Raw genomic sequence first — 25,697 nt, forward strand, 5'->3', positions numbered from 1 at the left:
TCAGATTTTATGGTACTCCTTAACTCTGTCCTAAAGAAATCTGCAGTTCATTTATCTCAGTCACATGGGTCCAGCTGGGGAATGTTGGCTAAATTTCTTCAACTTGTGCCTTTCTTAAAAATTTCATGTAACTTCATAGTAAAATAGTAGAAAACAGTTCATTTTTATCCAGCTGGATGTAAATGAGCAGTGTAAGTGTTCATTCAACTCTGTGGACTTGGCTGCGCAATAATAATATTAAAAAATACAGAGTTCACCTACGGACAGGTATGTGCCCACTATGACTCATACTGTACAAGGACACTGTGAATGCTCAATACACTGCCAAAGAATGACAGCGTTTCTCTTACTCTCCTCTCGTCTGTTCCTTTATATATGATCATTTAAGGTCTTGGCAAATGCGTAATTTACAGGGTGCCCACCACTGTGTGCCCACTGCATTCTGTTGGAATAGGCCTTTTTCACAAGAAACGGAAGTGAGTAAACGCTGGGTAAAAGAAGTTCTGCTATCGCCTTACAGACACCTATTAACCTCAAAAATACAAGCGTTCGTATCACTTCAGCTCGCCACAGAAAGGTGTCTCACTTTATCCGTGTCATAGTTGTCATAATTGGAATTTGAGGATGTGTTTCCAGAACACATGACAATGTGGGAGTCCAAACTAAATAAACAATATAAATGCTTCACAGAGTACAGTAACGACAGCTAACGTCTTCAGAGTGATAAATCAGTGGACAGGAAAAATAACTATCACCAAAACGCTAGATTAGCCATGTTAGCTGGAGATGCTGAAACAGCTTGCTAACAATAAACTAGCTGGCAAAAAGCTAAACATGCACACATGCTGTCAGGGGTCAGGGTCAGGGTCTGTAGCACCACTGTAGATGTTTTCCATAAACACAGGCGCCAGTGAATGAACATCTATCTCTCAGATACTGACAGTTTTTGAGGGAGAAAATGAAAACTGCTCCTCTGAAAGCGGCTGCAGCAACAACATTAAAGCACAAACTGCCCGCTAATGTTATGCAGAGGTCAGATGCTGACACAGAGGTTCTTTTGATCCGTTTATTCCTTCGTTAATTGCACAAACTTATTTTTCCTCATCATCAGCTCACAAATCATGGAAACTGAGATAAGGCTGTTTTTTTTGCTGTTGTCGGAAGAAAACCTTGTATCTCCAAAAAGATAATTTTGCAGGAAAAGGAAAAACCTGCTTTACTTTTAATGTAAGTCAATTGTCAAGTCGTTTTGGGCCGTTTCTTTTGGTCGATTCATCATGACATTTAACACACAATGTAAAGAGAAACAAATGCCAAAAACTGAAAAACGACAAAAATAAAGATATGAGGTTTTCTTCCAGCAGCGTTTTGCTTCAGACTCAAACACTTGAGTAAGCTGTACATGCTCTACTCATCGTTGTTGTTGCTTTAGCAGAAACAGCGTTACTCTGCAACGAGAACCTCCTGCAGAAAAAATGCAGAAGTGTGAAAAGGGCCTATTGTTAAAAATATCTCTAAAAGCTGAGTAGAACCCCCATTCAGAGGAAAAGTCCAGCCAGTCATTCCTTGTTATGTGACTTCACATTCTATCAGAAAAAAGATACAAAACTGTCACTGGAGTGCTGCTCTCAAGGGTACACTTTCAGTACCTTTAGTTAGGGAATATAACTGTACCATGTTTTATTGCAATTCAGTAGGTTATGAGAAGTTAAGTTACACAGTTGTATTTAAAGAACATTGTTGTATCTTTGAGGTCACATGTACATTGTTTGCACCTTAGTTATCAAAAATATACCTTTACAGTATCTTTTTTCTGTCAGTGCACCGGAATTATATCTAAGAGTTTAACAACTTAAATTTCTCAACTTTTTGTTTAACCTCTTAACATTCCAGGCTTATTACATACTAAGCCTTATTTTTTAGTAACTACAGGGACTTTAATCCAAACTAATGGAGTTATTTTTTGGTTATAGATGTGTGTTAAGGGGTTAAATTGCTTCCATATACAGCTCCACTTAGATGTGGCCATTTTGTTTACCGTGAGACCCAACATCAGCTGCTTGTGTCCCCACATACTCTGCAGTTCTACATCACATGCTCAGTCAGAAACTGTTTCATGTTATTTTTTTCAGAATACACATGCCTCATTTGAATATACAGTTATCCAAATGAACAGTAAGATGAGGATACTCTACTAACCACACCCATCCCTGCCAAAAATTAAAACGTGATTAAAACTGTATATTTATTAGTTAATCGCATGTGGAAAGATGAAAAAGTGTGGCTTCATCTTACGGTACTTGCTGGAGAGGGATTTACTTTTTTTTTTTTAACTGCATAAAAATATTGTTTAAGAACGCAGAACCTTTTGAAGCATATTCTTAATATCACTATAGTGAGTTCAGCATATTCAGCGGAACATAACGTGGCCTGCGGTGTTGCTAGAATGACTGACAGAAGCTGGTTTTGTTCACTTAAGGTTACTGAATGTCATGGCTCTGGGGTTTTGCTCCCTCTCTGTATTGTAGCTCTGCTGTAGCTACCCCTCCCCCATCAGGGGTTTGAGTGGTCTCTCTGGTCCTGTTGTCCCTCTGTATGATCAAATTCACTGAGTCATATCCATAATTGACTGTTACTTTAATTATGAAATATGAAGATAGCAGTGAGAAAGGATCCACTACTTAAAACAGGCTCAGGGCAAAGATAATTAATAGAGCTCCAATAATAGAATATGAAGCTGTTTTGTAGGCTTGTATACGCAGCATTTGTGGAGTAGCCCTTTTAGTGCTATTATAAGTTGTGCAGCATAATAAAGTATTTTGTGAACTTCATTCAGAAGGATGTTTAGTAGCTTAGTGTAGTTGATTTTTTGCATATTCTCTGTCTATCACGTTGTAATTATAGAAATTGATAAATGATGCATAGGAGCGTGCTAGTACACAGTAATTAATCATTGTTTGTAGCCCTCCCACTTAACACTTCAGTTCATATATGCTCAGATAAACTATGACAAATCCTGCCAATGGATGGCTTTTTGTAAGATGCTTTTCTTTTATATAAGTGAGAAACTGTAAAAAATCCACTTTCTGCGCTCCACTCACTCTTTCTTCATCTGCCTTTGTCACAGACCACCAGTTAACTCCTTGGTCACCTTCCCGACACTTCAATGAGGACAGACGCGTCCCTCAAACCAGGAACATGAAGGGCTTATCCAGCAGCCGTGCCCAGCACCAGATCCCCTCGCCTCACCCCTGCGGCCTGGTGGAGTGTGACCACCCCCACGACTTGCACGGCATGCACGTGTCTGACCCCCGCTACTCCTACCTGCTCAGCCCCACGGAGAGCTGCGCCATGGACTACCATCACCGCTACTCGCCCCGCAGCTCCATTCACTCCGACTGCATGACGATGTCCCCGGTGATGCTGCCTCCTGCTGCCGCAGCTGACCACGTCTCCAGCAGCACCTTTCCAAGAATGCACTACAGCACCCAGTACTACGACTCAGCCACGCGAGACGACTGTGCCACCATCACCACCTCCGCCACTTCAGCTGCTGCCATCGCCGCCGCATCCTCCGCCTCTCATCATGCCGGCAGCAAAAGCAACCGCATCCCAGCTAACCTCCTGGACCAGTTTGAGAAGCAGCTGCCTCTGCACCGAGACGGCTTCCACACGTTGCAGTACCAGCGCACCTCCACCACGGCCACCAGCGAGCAGCGCAGCGAGAGCCCTGGGCGAATACGCCACCTGGTGCACTCTGTGCAGAAGCTATTCACCAAGTCCCACTCGCTCGAGGGCTCCTCCAAGATGAACGGCACCAAGGGGGACAGTGGGGGCCACCACCACCACCACCACGGCGGTCACCATTCCTCCAAGCACGGCAGCAAACGCAGCAAGAGCAAGGAACGTAAGCACCGCTCAGGCGGCTGGTGGAGCTCTGACGATAACCTGGACAGCGACAGTACCTACCGCACGCCCAGCGTCATGAGCCGGCACCACGTGGAGCACGCAGGCCACTGCTTCCCAGACTCAGTGCACACTCACTTTGGTGACCTCTCGCTTAAAACCTCCAAGAGCAACAATGACGTCAAGTGCTCAGCCTGTGAGAACCTGGCAATGGCACCTGAGGGAAAGTTTATGAAGAGGAGCTCCTGGTCCACACTCACTGTCAGTCAGGCCAAAGAGGCATACCGCAAGTCCTCACTCAACCTGGACAAGCAAACGGTCCATCACGACCTAAAGCCTTCCCTACGCACCAGTCATTATCTGCAGGTGAGTAGCATGTTCAGTTGATCTTGGGCTTTAAAACTGGGGTGATTGGGCCAGAGAAGTTGCCAGTTCAGATGAGACAAGTGATGGTTGAATGATTGTTTGGATCCTAAACTGGGATCAAGGACGTATGAAGCATAAGATGTATCAGCCAATAATAGTCATAATTTTTAGATGGGTCATTCTCCATTTGGAGTGGAAAACCATGTCACAAATGTTGCAGGGCTTAAAAAGATGCCTAAAATATTAGGCACAGCTCCAAAAGTCAGTATGTACATTTACACAGTTGACCTAAGATTAAATAAACCTTTTCCCTTATGATTTCTCTGGATTTTTAGACTCATGCTTACTTTTTATACAATTATTGTTATACTACATTTGAAAAAAAAATGTATTTTATTAAAAAAAATTATTTATCACAGAGATTTTGGTCACTGGTGTTATCAGGACTCTTATGTTACATTTTAACACAGTATTTTCAGCTCTGTTAAACTGCTTCTTTGGGTCGAGGCTCATCAGAGAGGAAGCATCTTAAGGCATGAGAATCATTATATTTCATTAATTTATTAATGATTTTGTTTATCAGGCAGTATCACTGGTGTTATGTGCTTTAATGGCTGGGTAATTAAAATGTTGTCAAAATAATTTGTCATTTTATTACTGATTTTAAAAACTTGCACAAGGTCACCTGACCACCAATGAGTCAGCTAATTTACAAAATTCTCTATTTTAACCAGAATTTTCCCAGAACTTTCTATTAGACAAAATCATAATGTAAATAACATGTAAGTAACATTATTTGCTCTTTAAAATGCAAAACTTTCATTTTAAATCCTTAAATGAAAAATCTAATAGCTGTTTTAATAACATGTAATCAAATAAAGCATTACATTGAAATTAAGAGGGAACTGGTTGTTTGGCTTAACGAGACATGTATAATTATGCTATGATGTTTTGGTAGAGGTGTAGCAGCAGCATTCAAATACTCATTAAATTATTAATTTCATAAAACTGCAACACATATCGGGCAAAATCAAAATGGTAAATTGGCAGATTGCCAAATGCTGGTTTGCAAAAATCCAATTCAAATATTGGCCGATTCTGACTGTGCACCTCTAATATTCATTTCTAATGTACGGTTGAAATGAATGTGCTGGTTTTCCAGTGTTAAGGTCCTGAGGAAGAACTGCTTCATCATCTCCTAGCTGTGTTCTTTAGTGGACATTAAGTTTGTCCAAAATGAAAGTGGTTGGAACAGATGGTGACCTGATGGTGATCCTGTTCATTTTTTTTAACCTGGACCGTCAGTGGATGTGAGGTGTCAGCCACTGATTTACTCAGCAGGCTTGACAGCGTGTATGATTTTGCCCTGCAGTGAGTGGCTGAGGAGACAAATATGAAGAAGGTGATGATGGTTTCATTAATGACTCTGCATCTTTGCATGACTGCAGTGGTCCTAGTTGGATGTGTTGCCTGGCCTTCTTTGTGATGGAGATGACAGTTGCTTCCCAGCTGAGAGCATCAGGCTTGATAATCTTCATGAATTGAATGGTATTTGGAGGATAGTAATTGGGTTCAGTTTCGCACATTAGAAGATTTTAGAGTTCCAGAGGTTATTTTTGGGGGCGGTTAATGTTTTTCAGAGCACTTCCAGCTGCCTTTAACATTGTGAGAGCATTTTATAAAGAATCAACCAGGTCTAAATCTGGTTACATTAACGCATGTTAAAGTTAAAATCATCATGTCTGTCTCTTGTGAATTTACTGTTTCAGAGATACAAGGTTTTGCTGCAATAGTAACAACATGCATATTTAAATGTTTTGACAGGGTGCATTGACTGATATATTGATTGAGCAGCAACTTTTGTCACAGGAGAAGCCTTTATTAATGTGGTGCACACTCGATACCAGTAACACTGTATCTGTCTGCTCTGTGCACCTGGGAGCCATTGGTGATTTAGATGCATAGATCAATAAAAGGTGAAGCAGTGGTGAATGACTGCATGATTTCACGAGTTTCCATGCAGTACAAAGTGCAGTACACACATTGTATCTATGTGCCCTTAGTAAGTATGCAAAGCTTGTTGGTGAAAGAAATGTTCTCGTTTTTATATCTTTTATTTTACTACAGTAAACAAAAATAAGTCTGTTTGAGTGAGGGACTCACAGAAGACAACACAGCTTATCAAGCCTGATTGCTAATTTGTCATTTACAGAATTGCTGATTTTTTTCCCCAAAAAAAGTTCATCATATTAATTGTGATGACCGTATAAAACAATTTTATCCCAAATCCTGGTGTATTTTTTCCATTTTCTTTTTCTCTGCATTTTTCGTCTTATTGAATTCATTTTTTTTTTATTTTTACAATATAGAAATGACACTTTAATCTCTTTATTGAAACTATTTTTGACTAAATAACATCAGTAACATCAAGAAACATTTGGCTCATACATGCAGGTGTTTTCGGTCTGCTTCACTTTGTAAGTCCCAAAACACACCCTGTGTGACCACTAGAACGCTCAAGTATATGCAGCTGCTGCTTCTGTCGCAGTACAGCAGCAACTGTTGCAAAGTGAAGTGGCGTGGATGTCTAAACTAAACCTGCGATAAATAATTTATTCTCATCATTTTTCATATATTAACAGTCTCTGTCATTGTTAAAGGCCTTTCCTAATAAAAGGAGTTGTAGTTTAGGCAACAATTTTTGTGGCTTGAAAAAAAGACTAGAATCGCGTACCAACGCGACAGATAAATGCCTATATATTTCACACTGTTCTACATCCCAGACGAGCCCCCAAATTCTGTTATGACCCGGTCTAGGGTCAGGCTGTAAAAGACTGGTGTGGTGTACAATGTATGCTTTGTGAATGTGAGTGTCATGCATAATAATAAGACCAAATACAGCTAATGGTTCTTAACAGCAAATTCAGTGTATCATACACCTGTACAGTGCAATCACCAGTTCGTCTTCAGGTTTGGCCAAAACAACAAACAGAACCTACACTCCAAGACTAAGTAGCCTTAACCAAAACAAAAGAATACTCAAAACACAGCTTACCTAACTCCCTGACAAAACGAGGTCAAAACAAAGCAGTCAAAAGGCCAAACAGTTAGAGGTTAAACAAGCAAACAAACAAATGAGGAACATGAAACAAGTGAGCAAAAACTCTTGGGGGAGCCAAGGAGGCCTCTTTTATTCTTTCTGCCTTACAATGTCATAACCAGAACATAACTGAAGCATGGATTGGAGTGGGATGTGATGAGTTGAAAACACAGACTGGATTATGGAGTGAGGCTCCAACTGGTAAGACAGAACAGAAAACAAAAACAAAATATGGAGCATAACAGTTTTTCATTTATTCATGTTCTCTGTATCATGGAAATCATATGACCCTTCACTGACAAAACGAATTGAAAATTTCTCCTAAATTGGCAAGACATGGGAACTCCAGGTTCAGCCTCTGTATAATGATGGGGTGTGTGCCAGGTGTCAGCAAGCAGTGGAGTCAGTTCATTATTTTCATATGAGTACAGTGTAGGTCATATTTTCTCCAGTAATTCCTAGAACAGCCCTGCACTGCACTGTATTGTTTCCTCTGCTGCAACTATTCTGACTGATGATTCATGAAATAGTGGACGATTTGCAGTTCACTAAATTTCACAGGACGGAGCTGTAACTAGAAGGACAAATGAAGAATATTGGATGAAATAAAGGGACTGATGTATCCTGCTGTGGGTTATTGGATCAGTTCTAATGGTGTTACTGACTGATTCATCTAAAGATTTATTACATGTGATGCATGTTTTGGTGATCTTGTTTTCAGTTTCCTTCTTTTATTGTTTTAGATCTGATTTATCACTCTATGTGATTCCACCTGTGAACTTTATTCATATTTGGCAATTTTAAACCTACTGCTGAGTCAGATCAGTGCTGTAGCATTTTTGTAATGATAATTAAGGTTTTCTATAGTGTTTTTTTCCCGCGCACACTGTCTGATAACATAATCACTCACACTGTCTGATAACATAATCAATAAAACTCTTAAATAAAAGAAAAACATGAGTAGGCCAGGAAGACTAGCCTGTTTTATTAAAGGGGAATTCCTCTGAAAACAACATTAATGAATTCCAGAACTGTTCAAAGTGCTTCTTACTTGCTAACCGCTGTCAGCGATGCCTTTGTTGTGTAGATGCCTTGTTGTATATGCCTTGTTGATGCCTTTGTTGAAAGTAACCTCAACCTTATTACATAATGTGGAAACATGACGTGATGGTTGTCTGTGGAAAGTGAATAGGAGACTGATTTCATACCTTTCCCGAAGCTGTGGTCTGGTTTTATTAACTGCCCTTCATTCCTGATATACGCTTCATTAGGAACACTACACTAATACTGGGCAGGGCCTCCCTTTGCTCTAAGAACAGCCTCAGTTCTTCTTGGCATGGATCCCACAAGATGTTGGAAGCATTCTTTTGAGACTCTGGTCCATGTTGACGTGATTGTATCATTCACTTCCTGTAGATTTTTCAGGCGCACTTTCGTGCCGCATGTCTCCTGTTCTACCACATCCCAAAGGTGTTCTATTGGATTCAGATCCTGTGACTGGGAGGCCCCTGAAGAACACTGAACTCATTGTCATGTTAATGAAACCAGCTTGACACGACTTTTTCCTTGTGACGTGATGCATTATCATGCTGGAAGTAGTCATTAGAAGATGAATTGTGGCCATGATGGTAGGAACATGGTCAGCAATAATGCTCAAAAAGGCTGTGGCATTCCGGTGATGGTTGGTTTTAAAGCCCCAAAGTGTGCCAAGAAAACATTCCCCACACCATTACACCACCTCCACCAGCCTGGACTGTTGACATAAGGCAGGTTGGGTCCATGGATTCATGCTGTTAGAGCCAAATTCTGACCCTACCATCTGTGTGCCTCAGCAGAAATCCAGATTCATCAGACCAGGCTTGTTTTTCCAGTCTTTAATTACCCAGTTTTGGTGAGCTTGTGCCCACAGCAGCCTCAGCTTTTTGTTCTTGGCTGACAGAAATGGAACTCAGAGTGGTCTTCTGCTGTTGTGGCCCATCCACCTCCAGATTCAATGTGTTGTGCATTCTGATGCTTTTCTGCTCGTCACAGTTGTACAGAGTGGTTATCTGAGTTACCGCAGCCTTTTTGTCAGCTCGAACCAGTCTGGCCATTCTCCGCTGACCTCTCTCATTAATAAGGCGTTTCTGTCCACAGAACTGCCGCTCACTGGATGTTTTTTTTTACTGCAGCGTTCTGGGTAAACTCTAGAGACTGCTGTGTGTGAAAATAACAGGAGATCAGCAGTTATAGAAATACTCAAACCAGCAATCAAGCCATGGTCAAAACCACTGACATGCTGACATACTGACATACAAAAACAGATTGCTTTTTAGAAGTTGAATTTTGAGCATGTAGTTTTACGTTCAATCGTTAAATTCATTTTCAGATTTTATATCGCTCTCTTACAAACCCTAAAGTTTCAATCCAGGATTCAGTTTATTACATTGCATTTGAATTAATCCTCATGCTAGCTTGAAGTGGATAATATTATTATGTTCATGGAACAGATTTATTTGTATTTTTGCAGTGATTAATTTACAGAACCGTAGAATTTCAGTGAAATTCTCCTTTAAACACTTCAATTCCAAGAGGCAGAACTGATGAATCTGTGTTTTGGGAGGAGGACAGAGCTAGAACACAGGTTTCTGGGCAATGAAACAAGAAGGAAGCAAACTGGCAAGTGAGATCAGCCTTTGTCTCCAACTTCTAGAGGGAGTAATTATGCTAACGAGTCCTAATTAACTCAGCCGGTACCTGTTGGGAGAAGACCAGATCGGAGCACCAGAGGTGATGCCAGTGGTGCGGTAAAGTGTTAAATTCAGAACAAGACCAGGCCAAACAACTCGGTTGATGCTGTAACACCTGCTTTACCTTGCATTACGTGTGGTTTTTAGAATTTTATGAATGATGAACCAGTTCCTTGAGCATGGCGTTCATCCACCGGGGGTGTAAATCAGCAGTAATTTTAAGATTATATGAATTACAGTTGTTAATGCTGATAAGCCCTCTGCAGTACTGAGTGGGTAAGATAAATTTAGGCAAGCCCAGCTGGAGCTACTACAATTTCCTCCCCCAGCCTCTTACAGGAGATTAGAAAAGACTCTATGCTAGCAGTTTATTTTAGATAACCCCCAACCCTCTAACCAAATGCTCTTCATAATGTGTCAAGACAGGAGTAGCTGGAAAACATCTTTATGTGAAAACTTTGTCAGTTATGACGACAAGGTGACAGTTGCATTTATATATTCTAGAATTTTGTGGTGTCTTCCCAGTTTGTTCATAACATCTTCATGGCCAAGTCAAGAGAATTTAAAAATCCAGCTTATGTACAAAACTTTGCAGACACCTAGTCATCCAGCGTTTTCTCTAAAATGAAGGGTATTAATAGGGAGTTTGTCCCTCTTTGCTGCAGTAACAGCCTCTACTCTTCTGGGAAGGCTTTACACTAGATGTTGGAACATTGCTGTGAGGATTTGATTGAGCATTAATGAGGTCAGGTACTGATGTTGGATGGTCAGTTCTGGATCACTCTAACTCATCCCAAAGGTATTGAATGAAGCTCCATCAGACCAGTTCCACTGCTCCACAGCTCAATCCTGAGTCAGCAATGTGGTCACTGAGTTCACTCGTTCAAAGGACTGTTCCAAACGAACATACTCTAAATAGGCTAAATTGCCTGGACTGAAGTGATACTTATAGTATGAAATATATGATTTTTTCCCATAAAATATTAGATGATAAAAAAGATGTGGCTCCATTCGTGGTTATTTTAAACATTTGCACACTTCTGATAATTTGTCATAAACCTATCTGCTGTTAACCTGTTATGCTGTCTAAGGTGTCACAACCCTCAGTTTAGGAGTTTTGAAAGTTCAGGTTCAGTACACACTGTGTACCTTCTCAAATAAAAGCTTAATTTGGCTCTTTGCTGCATCTCCTTTATTCTTCATGTTAAATCTACAGTATCATACACAATCGACTAAGTGTTGGCCCCATTATCAGGAGATCATGAGTTTGATCCCTGTTGATGCTACAGCCATCCGTGGCCAGGGGTCCAAGAGAGAACAGCAGTCCTCGCTCTCTTTGGGTGGGTAGGATGGTTCCCCGTCTCTATCGCTCAGTGTGTTGCCAGCTAGCGCAGGTGTCTGTTAGCTGACGTAACAGAACTGGAGGTTTGTGTTCTCCTCCGAGCACGTTCAGCTGTCCAATGGTGTTGCGTGAGCGGCAGTTGGCGAAAAAGATTTGGTGGCACTTCACAGGTTCTCATGCTAGCTTTTGCTCTCCTAGTGCTGGTTGTATGGTGTGATTGGGGTGAAATTAGAGTGAGAACTATCCAAGCAAAAACAGGCTGGCTGGTGAGTCAAGGTGCAAGCATGCAGAGTTAAAGGGAAACTCTAACTGGTGCGGTTGAACAGCAGACCATTAAGCTAAGCAGCTAATTGCTAATCTTGTGTGTATCAGCGCTGTATGATTACTAGTTAACTACACTACTACAGAGTATTCACGTATAGTCTGTTAAAATTAAATTGAAATGAAAATAGATAGCTGTTTAATTTAAAATCAGCAGTGGTTTGTAACCTTCCCTGTGTGCGTTTCCTTCATCATTCGCATCCATGGATAGCTTTTTGAATGCTGCCTTAGGCACTTGCATGCTGTTGGGCTGAGGGCACTTCAATTATGCAAAGGGTTCTTTGAGTGTTCATGGTTCTGTATAGAACCATTTTCTTTACTAAAGAACCCTTGAAGAATCATAAATTTAAGTGTGTAGTTTAAGCAGATGCTCTAGATTAGATTTCTTTTCACATACTGCACATTAGTCCCAAAATATGTGCCCACATAGATTTTTTTGTCAGATCAGTCCCACATGGCAGTCAGGTGACATTTAGATTCTGTAAAACACACACACACAGATGCTTGTGAAGGTCAAGTTGTGTGAAGGAGGGACGCTCCCGGGACTCCAGAGAATACCACAGCTCCTGGATGTGTGTGAAAATGGGAGAGCTATCACCTCTCTCTGCAGGTGAGCTGGGTGCCATGGAAATGAAGAAGTGTAATGGGGCGTGTTCCTGTCTGGGAGGTGTGCTTTAACATCTGGCCTACTCACTCAAGCAGAGACACAGCAGACTCGATTACGCCGCAGCGCTGAAATGAAATCAGCCCTCCTACTCTGAGGAAAGAGAGGCGCGATTCAAAGGCAGGGGTTTTCTGTTCGCAAATCACATCACCACATAGGTGTGATCTGGTGGATTTTTACAGCTGTCAGGGTGTTGTGTAGTGAACTCCAACCGTCTCTTTGACATCACTCAGTTCCACTGTGAAATTACATCTGCTCCAGGAGTCTTTGTGTAATACAGAAAGTCTGGAATCGAGATCACAGGGACAGTGGTAAATAGACTGAGCCGCTGTTGGCGGGATACACAGAATGCATTCTACATTTCAGACTGAAAGTCCATAAAGCGTGAAGTGTAGCTTCATATCAGGAGAAGGTGATGGGTGCTTTTGCTTTGACGTCTTGCCTTAGCTTTGGCACAACTATTATTAAAAAATTGCAGTTATTTGAGATGATAGCAGTTATTTGAGATGACTGCCATCATTTTCCAGGTTAGATTTCACAATAAAATTAAGTCACAACATATAAAACGTGTGAGCTGGGTTGAGGCAAAAGAAAAAGGAAATAAAAGAAAGCAGTAAATGCGTTCATTGAGATATCGTGGGGCTTGTGAAACAAAAAGTATTAACTTCTAATTAGTGCCCTAACATGTTTAGAGGGCAGCACTGAGTAATCGCTGTTTAATAGCCGTGTAGCTAATTCAGATGTTTTTAGCATGCATGCTAGCAGAATGAGAGGGTTTGATTTAGCTTATGTTTTCACCTTAAAGAAAAAAATATAAGCTTTGCTTGACTACACGTGATTCTGTCTAATGCAGATGTTTGTGTAAAAGAGTGTTTGCACAGCCAGTGTAGTGTATTGTACAATTTGACTGCACTGTCAGTGTTATCTACAGAGTAAACATAGCTAGGAAGCAAGATGGCTGACAGTCCAATCTGGCCACTTTAATAGATGCATATACTGAACAAGAAAATACAGTTAAATCGCGAATCGCAATCATTTATATGACAATTTATCTAAATGCATTTGTTGGTTTCCTAAAGGAATCTAAAGCTATAGAAATTAGTGGTCTCTAAGACAATTCCCATTAAAAAGCAAAACCTTTGGGTTTTAACCCTAATGATTTTTAACGGTCCTTTTTCAGCAGGGGGGCTTAAAAAGTCACAAAAGTTCTTCTTAATAACAGGTTTAGTAAAACAGCAGTGTTTTTGAATGTTTTGTTCAGACTGTTTGACTTCAGTTGGAAATTCTCACCTTGCACTATAAACAGTGTTATTTAGCAATTCTACACTCTTTCAGGGGGGGACAAAGTCATCAAACACTAGTACATGAACACCAGAATGTAACCTGAAATAGTATTTTGATGTGTTGGATGCTATTTTTTTTTAGAATTATCCCCTATTTAAATATTTCACCAATGTAGCATTAGCTAGCTCAGAAGCTATAATGCTAGCAGTAACAGCTCATATGCTAGCAGCTAGGGAGGAAGTGTTTACTGCTTATATTTTTAAACTCTCAGGAGAAAATGCTAAACTGACCAGATTTCACACAGGATTCTGTGTAACTGAAGCAAAATGTAGTTATCTGTGTGAGTGAGTGTGTGGTTAGAAATCATTTGAGAGTGATAACAGTCCTACAGCGTGCTAACCTAGTTAAAGATCTAGCTAAATCAGTCTTCATGGATTTAGTCATAACTTGGATACAGCATGTTAGATTTATGAAATGATTTGTTAAATGAATTCCTGGTGAACACAGATTTAGCTGCTACCTCTTGTTTGCCAGCACAGGTTGAAAATTGTATCTTATAGTGCCTTGAAAGCCACTGCTATCATTGTAAGGGTTCCCTGGTGTATGTGAAATACCCCTTGGTATTCAGGGGGATCCCATGTTGACCAGCTACTTGACTGGCTGCTGACTCACTTGCCATACCAGCGCTGATGCTAGCTTCAAAAATGTTTGATTTAGCAATTCTTCTTCTGGAAATGTTGTTTTCTAGTTTGGTAATGCACTCTTCCTCACATTAACTTCTTACGCATCTCCTCTTCTGTCTTCAGTTTGAGAAATGAGGAACAGTCACTCTTTACACCAAACCTTGGGGAAATTGGACAGGTTTTCAGATTTTCAGATGTGCAGCGGCACACTGTTTTCCAGGAAATGAAGTTTATTTATATAGCACCTTTCATACACTGCGGTCATTCGAAGTGTTCTACAAATGAGAAAATACAAAGATAATTCATATATTATTTTAATATTTCAGAGGAATGCCGGGCTTAGTTACAGTTGCCGGGCAATGATGGTCCAACTGGGTGAACCAGTCTGCTACAGCGCCACCTTGAGGCAGAGCAGTGCTGCAGCTCTAGTTAATTAGGAATATCAAAGACAGAAACTCACTGATTCTGGTTGAAGCAGCTAAACAATGACCTGAATTTGTATTTGACTGTCTGTTTTTCCCGAACAGACAGTATAACATCATAATATTTTTTTTTCAGGGACCCCCCAGACTTTTAATCCAAGAGGTTAGTTAGGGGATTTCAGACCCCTCAGGACCCCCCTGTATTTCGCACCTTGTTCTTGTGTATTTGTACCGTTTAAATAAGGAAACTTGATTTACTTGAACAATTACTGAAAATTCTACATATTATTATTAGTAGTAGTAATAGTAAAAAAGTAGTAGTAGTGAAAATAACAGTTCTTATTATTGGTAGTAGTGCTAGTAGAATAATTTAGTAGTATTTAGTAATTAAGTATTAGTAATTGTATAACAAATACCATGCAGCCAATACCTTTCCAGCAAAATTAGGCTTGCCTGATCTTGTTAATGTTAATGTCCAGTTTTTGTCCTGCAGGCAGTGTTTCATCTTTTAAGTGCTAAATTGACTGATTCCTCTCTCTTCATCATCTCTCTTTTGGAGTGGAGCAGCATTGGCAGTGTGTTTATACTGTCAGACTGCCCATCTGCACATCCACTGGGTGGAAAATTAATTTTGAGTTAGGCGCAAGACTGTTGTAGGCGTGAGACATTTCATTATACTTCAGCTCGAAATCAGTACACTGACTTCGTCTGGTGCGTTAGACCGCCGAGAGGCCAAACAATGTGTGCAAACATTTACATTTTGTCATTTAGCTGAGACGTTTTTTGTCCAAAGCAACTTTGAACAAATACAATAACAATTTCCCCAATGGGAACTTTGAGTTCTCATCTTACTGAAGGGCACAATAGCATGAATGGAATCAAGCCTGGGACTGCTTGGATAATAGCCAAGTCCTCATACTGCAGTGGTTCCAACATCCCAAATGCAGTTACTCCCAGTCTGTCACGGTAAAGACCTGTCTGGTTACCCACTGCCCTGTCGTGAGCAGAATCATTCACTTTCTGTATTGCTGTCTTTAAGCTTTACTCCTTCAGTATCTACACAACTGGTGCATATTATTTCTACTCTCTCTTGTGGGAGCAGCAAAATGCATATGCAGCAGATTATCGTCTGCGATGCCTCGGCTGATAGAGCTTTGAAGCAAGATGTAAACAAGCCAGCTAATTATCTTCTCGACTTGCCAGAGCAGTCATCTGCGCAGTGTAATTGGTGAGGCTTAGCCGCTAGCTTCTGTGACATCCAGGCAAGGACAACCCCAAAATAACGCCGGTCCTTCATGGTTTCAAGCCCATCTTACACACTCCACTGTCTGTTCACGCAGGATGCAGTCCGCATCGGCTCTTCAGAAAGCTTTTTACCTAAACTTATTAGGCATGCATTAGGCTTGAGCACTGACATACTGTAGGATTTGTACATGTCTCATGATAAATGTAATGAAGAAGACAAGACATTAATGAATATGATATAAATGTTCCGCTTCATTGCTGTTGATCAGGGACTGGAAGTATAGCTTATTTCAGTCCCGAGTCAAATAAGTCTCCCATAGGAAATATAGCAAGTGAAAGTGGATTCATTGGATTTTATTTCGCTGAGTTGGTAAGCTATAATCTCTTGATTGATTAAATGTGTCAGTGGTTGCTTTAAATGGCCAAACTCGTAATTCGGGTTTGGTATCCAGAAGATGTGGAATGGGGGCTACCAAATATGGCATCACCAGCACTATCACCCTACTGTACTGGTTCTCAGCTCTCTCTCTCTCTCTCTCTCTCTCTCTCTCTCTCACTGCTCACATGAGTTGCCTCACTGACTGACTGCATCTGCATTTCCTTTCATTGTTTACCCGCGGGCCTTGTGTTTGACACATGGGCACTACAGGTTCTACTCGCTACCGGTGCTTCTGTCTCATACTTGTCACATGAGCTCTTCTTAAATATATTCCAAGTACTCTGACATTGATTTTAAATGCATTAATTGTTAACTATAACTAGGTATTCACAAAAAACTTTATGCTTTTACACTACTGTAGGCCTTATTTCTGTCAGGTTACAGCTCATCTGCTCTCTGCAATTTTCCTACCCTGAAATTCACTTGCACTACAGCCAAACTGGTAACAAGGCATATTGTTTGTTTTCTAAGAATGGATTATTAGCTAAAATTAAATATACTTGGGCGTTCCTCACCACTAGCTGTATTTCAGTGGGAAACATTTACATTTCTGGCATTTGGCAGACGCTGTTATCCAGAGTGACATACAATTTGATCATTTTACACAGGTAGGCGAAGGTAGTGTTAGGAGTCTTGTCCAAGGACTCTTATTGGTATAGTGTATGGTGCTTACCCATCAGTCATTTGGATGGATTGATGAGCTGAATCAGGTGTGTTTAATGAAGTAGTGTGCTGAAGTCTGTAGTGTTTGACCTGCAAGGACTGGATCCTGACACGTGATGTAGGATATAGTAAAAATAGCAGCTTTTGCGATGTGGACATTCTACATTGTGATTTTGATACAAAAACAAAGAATCTTTCAGCCGTACCCAGGAGCCCCCTTCCTCATTCACTGCAGTTTGCTAGATGACCTTCTTATCTGTGTAGTTTAGGAGCTTGAATATCACAGTCCATTGTGTCTTGGTTGTTTCCACTTCTCTGATGATATTATTACCCTTCACTTATGATATTATTTCATAAGACTAGAGACCAAAATGACTTATTTCACCTAAAGTCCTCTGTATAGGGTTCTACACAATGGATATGTCAAGCAGATGACCTACAGTGTCCAAAAAAATTTAATCATTTTTTTTATTAAGGAATGAACACGAATACCAATGTCCAAAGCTTCTAGCATTCATTAAACTTAGAACTAAACCAAAAAGCAATCTGTCACATTGCCTCAACTAGTCTTACTAGACTTATAACTCTTATTTAATTAGTCAGCTGATACCATATACATCAATTACGTTCATTTATGTAAAGCTTTATTGCATCAAATCCATATGAGGTGAGGGTAAAGTGAACTAAAGCATGAAGTAAGTTTGAACTTTAAGCTTGTGTGTACGACATCCATTGGTGCTCTCAGTGTGATTCTGTGCAGCACTGTGGCACTTTCCAACCAGTCTTAACATGTGTAAACTGACCTCTACCACTAAACGACTGACCCCTACATTGTGATTCATGTAAAGCATCTGTGATATAATGCGTGCACCAGTGTACTACAGATACTGTCTATCTCTAACCACTCTGTTTGACCACTCTGAAGCTTCCTGCTGTCCAGTGCTGTGCAGGAAGCCTCACCTGCACTCTTAATGATACTAGTGCCTACAGACTACAACTCTTTACATTTACATTTACAGCATTTAGCAGATTCTTCAGAGTGACTTACGAACGTGCTTTGTTGTCTACTCAGAGAACTTAGCTAGTACAAACAGGTTAGAGTAAAAGCTACTCCCAGGCTTAGAGATTACAAGAAACAATAGCCTATTTTGACACCTAGAGAAACGAAACAGAGTTAGACACAGTATAAGTGCAATACATTTCAATAAGTGCAGTATGATATATTTCAATAAGTATTTATATTAATGCTCACTTAAGTGCTGTAAAAAGAGATGTGTCTACAGTCTGTGTTTGAAGACCGCGAGGGAATCTGCTGGTTGGACAGCCAGTGGACGTTCGTCCACCACCTGGGTGCCGCGCAGAGAAGAGTCTTGATGCTTGTCCTCCATGCGTCTTGACGGATGGCAGGTCAAGCCGAGGGGCTTGAGGTGCAGATCGAGTTTTCACCATTGCCATTAGTTTGGGAAGATTTGATCAGAGACATTGTTTTAGCTTCCTTGCATACACTGAGCTCTTCACATATTTATAATAGCATAATTGTCACATTCACTGCTATTCAGTAGACGCAGCCTTTGCACAAGTCATGGTGCTCTATTCTCCAGCTGTTCTTGGCCACAGCGACAGTGTACATGAGCAGAGTTTTCTCTTTACTCACAGCTCGTTCGTTGCTCAGCTCATGTCTTCTCATTCAGCTCTATACTTGCAGATACATACAACCCCCGGCAGTCCTAGCCCCCTCTACAATAAAAGTCTTAAGCAAAATAACCCAGTGAATAAACACTAGAAAACACATAACGTTAAACTAACATGCAACAAAAATTCTTGAAATACGATACAATGATTATAGGCTTCTCACAGCAGTCACTGATGTTCATGGATCTAACCTCTGGGGTCCAAGAACTCGCCTGCGCTTCAAATTTGATGTTTCTATAGATGTTTCTCTGTCTTTGTGAAAACACAGCTCAGAAATATGGCTCAAACATTTCCTGAATCTGTCGAGTCAGCTTTTCCATTCCATCATATCGCGAGGTTGTACATGACTCACATCCAGAGTTATGAGGCTGAGAAGAGGGGCTGAGATACACATCATCTGCCTCTCACCGTGTGGAACTGGTGGATTCGTGTATTCGTCTACATTCTGTGTGAAACTGACCAATGGACCCTCAGGAAATCATTAAGGACTGACCCATCACGCTGGAAACCCTTCAGTCTTCATTCAGTCCACATTGGAGACACATGTGAAATGGCATGCAGAGAGTTTACAGCTGCTGAAGTTGCTGCAGCGGTTTTAGAAAGTAGTGATGAAGATAACAGAGTATTTTGATATGAAACATATGAGTGTCTTGTTATATGAAGAGCCTTTAAAAGGAGATTTTAAGAAGATATGCAAAAAATTGAGAAAATGCTCTCAGACCACAGAGGGTTAACTCCCATTTTCACTGTGATTCGCTCCTAACAGTAGTCACTGGTTCTCACTGGTAACAGTGACTGATTTTCATAGATCTGTTTGTCATTGTTACTTTGATAGGCCTCTAACAGTCATAGGTTATCACTTATCATTGGTTAATCTAAATACGTCTGTACAATGAAAGGCTGGTTTCTTTTTTCCTTTTCTCTATATTTAACACTTCATATGAATTGTGAATTTTTTATACTCTATTCATATTGCTCTTGTTGTGTTATTGTTTGCTATCCGGTGTGGACTAGAGGAGGATGTGTTCCCTTTTTGAGCCTTGGTTCTTTTCAAACGTTCTTCCTCTTGCTCTTAGGGAGTTTTCCTTGCCGCCATTGACCTTGGCTTGCTCACTTGGGCTTGGACCCAGATTTTCTATAAAGCTTCTTTATACCAACGACTGTAGTAAAAAGTGCTATGTAAATAAAAGCCATTTGTGAAATGGCAGTGAGCACAGATAGGACAGACATGATCAATAAATGTGAACACATCCAGAGCAGCGCACAATATTCCTGGACCATGATGTGAGTGTGTCTGCAGGCAGAACTGTTTCTGAAAGCTAAATATGCACACTTTTACAGCTGTAGCGGCTACATCTTTTCTCACACTTGCATATGTCCTTTGCTCTGTAATCAGGAACATGATTATGAGTAAGTTTTTTCCACTTGCTTACAACTACACCACCTTCAGAATTTGCACAGGTCAACTAAAGTTTACCTCAGATTCTTAGCACTTCATCAGCTGTATTTAACATACAGTACATACAGTAACATACAGCAAAGAAAACCACTTAACTGCAAACTTTTGGGAATTAAGCATGCAATTAAGCCATGATCATGTTATATTAATCCTAATTAACAGCACAGGCTGGTTCTGGTTTTTAAGCAGAGCCAGACTTGCATCTGGAGCAGCATCTCTGCTTTTGCATATGCATGATGTGCTAATGTGTGTGGTTCGTGTGCAGTTGCTATGGCCGCATCCTACACACACTGGCCTACGTTCCCCTTAAAACAAATCTGAAGGTGTGAAAAAAAGAAAAGCTGTATTCATTCGTAGTGAATCTGATGAGCTTATAATGAATTCAGCTGCTCCTGTAGGCCTTTGTGGAGAGGTGAGTCTCAGCTTAGAGACACTGGGAACTTTCAGAAGAACCAAAAACAAAAAAAACTGCAAAAAGAAACAGCAAGTTCAACTCAAAATCCACATTTATCTAAGAACATTTTGATATGTGATTGCCAGCAAAGCGACATCAAATTTGTCTTGAGGCCAAAGTTTTATTCAGGCTTCGAATATGAACAACTGCATACGCAGAAGTGCTCAGAAACTGAAAGGTTTTGTGATTTCTATGATAATTACCATTTTATAAATTTTATATTGATTGGTAGGAGTGTAGAGGGTGATGTTTCTCAGTGATTACATCAGTCATGTAATGAAGTGCACAGAGCCCACATTTGTCACAGACAAACCAGATTGGAGAAAAATAATGGAATTCAATAACAGTGTGACAGTGCCAATTCATTATAAGGATGTTAGACACGGAACTATTAATCCTACAAAATTCTAGTTTGTATACATAGTAATCATGCTTTTTACATTATTTTTGTAGTCTTTATAGTTCGTAACTGTGTCCTAATTATATTGATTTGCTTAATAACTTGTAGGCTTATAAGATTGTGTGCAATACACTGTCATCAGATTGTGCCCTGTTACCAACGCTGCTTCACGATAGTGTCAGTGAGTTTTATTGTGGCTTTCCTTTAATGTTATTGTAGTCAATTATTGTTATTAGACTATGCAGCCTGCAGCCTCATTCTTCTTTAGAATATTCCAAAGCCAGGCAACATATTTACAGTTATATGAACATGGACTACACAGTAAAAGAAAACAAAAGTTACAAGACAAACATTTTTCTTTACTGAGGCATGGATTCTACAAGATGCTGGATACATTGTGCAGGAACGTTGTGTGGATGTGAATTATCTAGTTTTAGCCCAGGTTGTTTTCACGATTCTCGCCTTTCTCCTTTGGCCTTTCTGATCCACAAGCTGTTTTTGTCCACTGGATCGCCCACCACTAGTAGTTTTTGGCATTTTGCACCGTTCTGTATAAACCCTTGGAATTGTTATTTCTGAAAAATCCAGGATGGCAGCTGCTTCAGAGATGCTGGATGCAAGAATTCAAAATCACTAAGCTCAGTTGTTTTCCCCATTCCATTGTAAAATGAAACACCTACTGATAGGGATGGGTATCGAGAACCGGTACTGGTCAGTCCCGAATTATTGATAAGCTTTTGGATAAAAGGTGCTGCTATAGGTATTTATGTAACATTAATTCATTCTATATGACATGCATTGTCAGATGGTTGGTGCTAGAATGGATCAGCCCTTTCTTGATGCAAAGAACGCTTCAGTCATGCAAAGCGTTCATTGAATGTTCATGGTTATATATAGAACCATTTACTTTACTAAAGAACCCTTGAAGAACCATCTTTTTTAAGAGTTTATGATAACATATAACAATAGTGTCTGCTAGCATCCCTATGGGTTTCTAGTAGTTTGTTAGTGCTAAACTGACAGAGATTCACTTAAACATTTTTTGGCAGTTCTAGATTAAACACAGACATTCAAAGCTTCTGAAAGACATTCCATGTTTTGCCTGATGCCTGTGAGAGACGTTTTAGTGTATATTTTACCGTGTAGCAGTTTTCAGCGACTGTTTCAGTAGTGAGCTCTGGTGTAGAGCTGCCGCTGCTGTTTTCCGTTTCAACTTATTGATTAAGCTGCTGCTTGCATTCACATTAAGCAATGTATCTAGAACTTCTAGAGGGCCTAGAGTGACATTTTTTCTTACAAAATTGGTCTCACCTATTGAAAATCAAAACGCGATTGAATTGAACCTTTTTGTTTCCATCCCAGACTCAAGCTGTTTTTGTCATCAGTTTGGAGTCATTAAATATTGACAGCTGGAAAGCATGATAGTTAATCTGGCAGACTTTTATAGTTGCATATAATGAACAAGGCAATTAAATTGTTAATCGCAATTAGTTTATCATCAGCTAAAATTGTGACAGGTCTACACAGTCCGCACCTCTGGAAGCAGTGGATGTTGGGTTGTTTGATCACTTGACAACAGTTTATTCAAGCAGTGATATCTAATCTCCTCCTTGTGCTCATCTACTGTCTTTATTTTTAAATAGCAAATATCACTGAGCAAGACTTTTGGTGGACAAGGCCCCAGGGCTCAGATCAAAGTATGGAGACTGAGATTTGAACAAAATTAATAATAAATCGGATAATTATTGAAACATAATTATCAGAACAAATTGAAATCTGAACGCAGAATGGCTGACAAAGATCTGCTGAATCCTGGGCGTACGATATATGTCAGCAATATCGTCTTTAGCACCTCCTGACTGGTATTGTCACTCCCCCAACAAATGAACTGAATTCCTGCCAGAGCATTTAGCCACAGTCTTCACATCACATAGCAGACTGGGCTATGATTCCACTCAGAGCAGAAGAGGCCCTTAAAGTGGAATGAGCCTTTACCGTCGCTCTGAAAGATGACTGGAAACTCACGACTCTCTCACTCACGACTGCATAGCAGGTGCTGACCTGTGGCTTTATATCTGAAAAGCATGTACACACTGAAATATACTCCAGTAGACACCTTGAATGCAGACAAAGTTTGAATTCATTTTTTGGTTTCAGTGTTTTGAAAGGTTGTGTGAAAAATATGTGTGTTGCTGTTTATGTTGCACAGTATAAAATCTGCATTTCCTTGATTTGTTGCCACTTTCTGAGAACAGAACACATACCTGAATAATAATTTCAGTTCTCAAATGCTGGTTTAATGCCATTTTGCCCAGTTGTACCTGTGATGCACTAGAAAAACAAAAACAACTTTTATAGTGCATTGACATTTAATAATGTTGAAATGCTAAAACCATGATGTTGAAATCCATGAAAATCCCCCAAAAAAATTTGGGCATTGATTCAAAACTAGTTGCCGTTTTTGGTACAGTCATTTTTAAAGAAGACCAAAAACACCACAATTGGAGTAAGAAATCGTCCAGTGAACGTTTACTTAGGCAAAGCCATGGGAGGCTGTGCGTTATTGCGATTTTATCACGGGAAGGGTGTTCTTAGGCATGACGCGAGGCAGAGGAACTCCCTTCCTTGTGATAAAATCACAGTAACGCACGGCCTCAAGTGGTTTATTGATTTTATAAAATGGTGGCGAACTTAAAATATGATCAAATACACAATTTTTCAGAAAATAATTTGTTATTATTAATAATAATCAACATAAACAAGTATTCCGCTAAGTAATGTAGTTCCAAGTAATGTATGGCTGGTGTGGCTGCAGGATTTCACTCTAAACAAGCTGAAGCTCACCTGATTCTACTTGTTTAATCAGTTCCTATCTGGCTTCAAACATTTGATCATGTGATCTCCTGCCTTGTTGGAATGAAAACCTACAGCCACACCAGCCCTTTTCAGAGGAGATTGGACACCCCTGCCATATAACAATGAGCATATAATAACAAAACACTGTCTAATGCAAAAAAAATGCTTTATAAGTACTTTTTGGTCACTAAATTACCACTGCAAGTCTTATTTAGCACTAATCCAGCGGCACCCCTTTTCTCGTGTTGGGGCTGAACCTCAAATGGCTCCCTGCTCCCTGCATAGTGCACTATATGTTAATTTAAATACTGGATCCTGTAAAATGTAGCTAAGAAATAGTCATTTGGGACTCAGCCACATCCACACTCAGTAAATCAGGCACTATTTGGCTGTAGTGGCTAGAATTTGTAAACTTTCATAGCTAGCACCCTATTCAGGGAGTACAGTGCCGTTTGGGATTCAGCCTTGGTTTTGACACCAGCCTAGTTTTAAGAACATAAGCTGTCAGCCCCTCAGTTTGAACAAAAATGGGTTCTTACTTCATCAATATAGTCCATGTGAGCAGCATGAGAGCCAAAGATAATTACATTAACAACATTAACATAACACTTTTATAACATCCTACATAAACACCTCATATCAATGAATGTTTAAGTCAACATTTGTAAAGTATGCATGTTTTACATGATATTAATGAACATTAATATGTCATTTTACTGAGATACATTTTATTTTGAAAAAAGTATAAATAAAGTAAAAGTAAATTTCTGGACAATCAAAATAAAAATGACCTCTCTTTATCTTTTGGTCATTAAGTGCTTTGACACTCAGGCATGTTTCACCTTTACTTTTTTTAATTATTCGATTTTTATTAAGCATTTGGTGCTTTGCATGTCACTTTACTACATGGACAGTAAATTACTCAGAAATTTGCTAGGAACTAAATATTAGTATGGTGGTAGGACTTATTGCATGAAGGAATTTTACAGGACCATAATACTCATCTGTTCCCTGTACATGCTGTATAGTCACATGAATGTATGTAGATTACTTTGCATTGCAATTTAAAGATCCACATAACATGCATTTCAGTCAGGTTAACCTCCATCACTTTTGAGGTACAGAGAAATGATTAATCCTTGGGATAACAGTAAAACATTTAACCTCAAAGAGTGTCAATTAATCAATGCTCAATAATCAGTTATACCTTCTCCCTCTCTATACCTGTACCTCCTCCAATACCATAAGCGAGGAAGAACATCACTAAGAATAGAACAAATCCTTAAGTATTATTCTTGGAATAAAAGTGCTAGAATTTAACCCCAAGAGAATTAAACTTAGGATACATAACATTTTTCTCAACAGTGTGTAGACTGTTGAATAAACCCTTTGGCACAGTTTTAAAAAAGACAGAGAGTAAAAAGGAAAAAGAAAAACAAATGAATAACAACAAAAATACAGTGCAAAATACAAATGCTTAAAAGAAGAAATAAATAACTAAAAAGAAGTTGAAAGTGTAGATGAAATTTGTCAACTTAATGACCAAAATGGTAAAGCAAGGTCAATTTTTTGTTTTAGCTGTCCAGAAATGAGGTGTTTCACTGAAAACAATGTAGTTTTTCAAAATAAAATACAGAGACTTTTATTTTTAAAAATATCTCTCAGTAAAATG

The 25,697-nt window shown here is 39.7% G+C and overlaps 1 protein-coding gene across 1 annotated transcript in view; it reads left to right on the forward strand.

The window, feature by feature from the left end:
- The first annotated feature begins 3,123 nt into the window (after positions 1-3,123).
- Positions 3,124-25,697, forward strand: part of LOC118815838 (disks large-associated protein 2-like) — a 94,823-nt gene continuing 72,249 nt past the window's right edge. Inside the window, exon 1 of the mRNA XM_036582224.1 lies at positions 3,124-4,272. Within this exon, the coding sequence (XP_036438117.1) occupies positions 3,199-4,272 (1,074 nt within the window). The 5' untranslated portion in view covers positions 3,124-3,198. The remainder of the gene's footprint in view (positions 4,273-25,697) is intronic.

The sequence above is a fragment of the Colossoma macropomum genome, unplaced genomic scaffold, assembly GCF_904425465.1.
Source record: "Colossoma macropomum unplaced genomic scaffold, Colossoma_macropomum, whole genome shotgun sequence".
Classification (NCBI taxonomy): domain Eukaryota; kingdom Metazoa; phylum Chordata; class Actinopteri; order Characiformes; family Serrasalmidae; genus Colossoma; species Colossoma macropomum.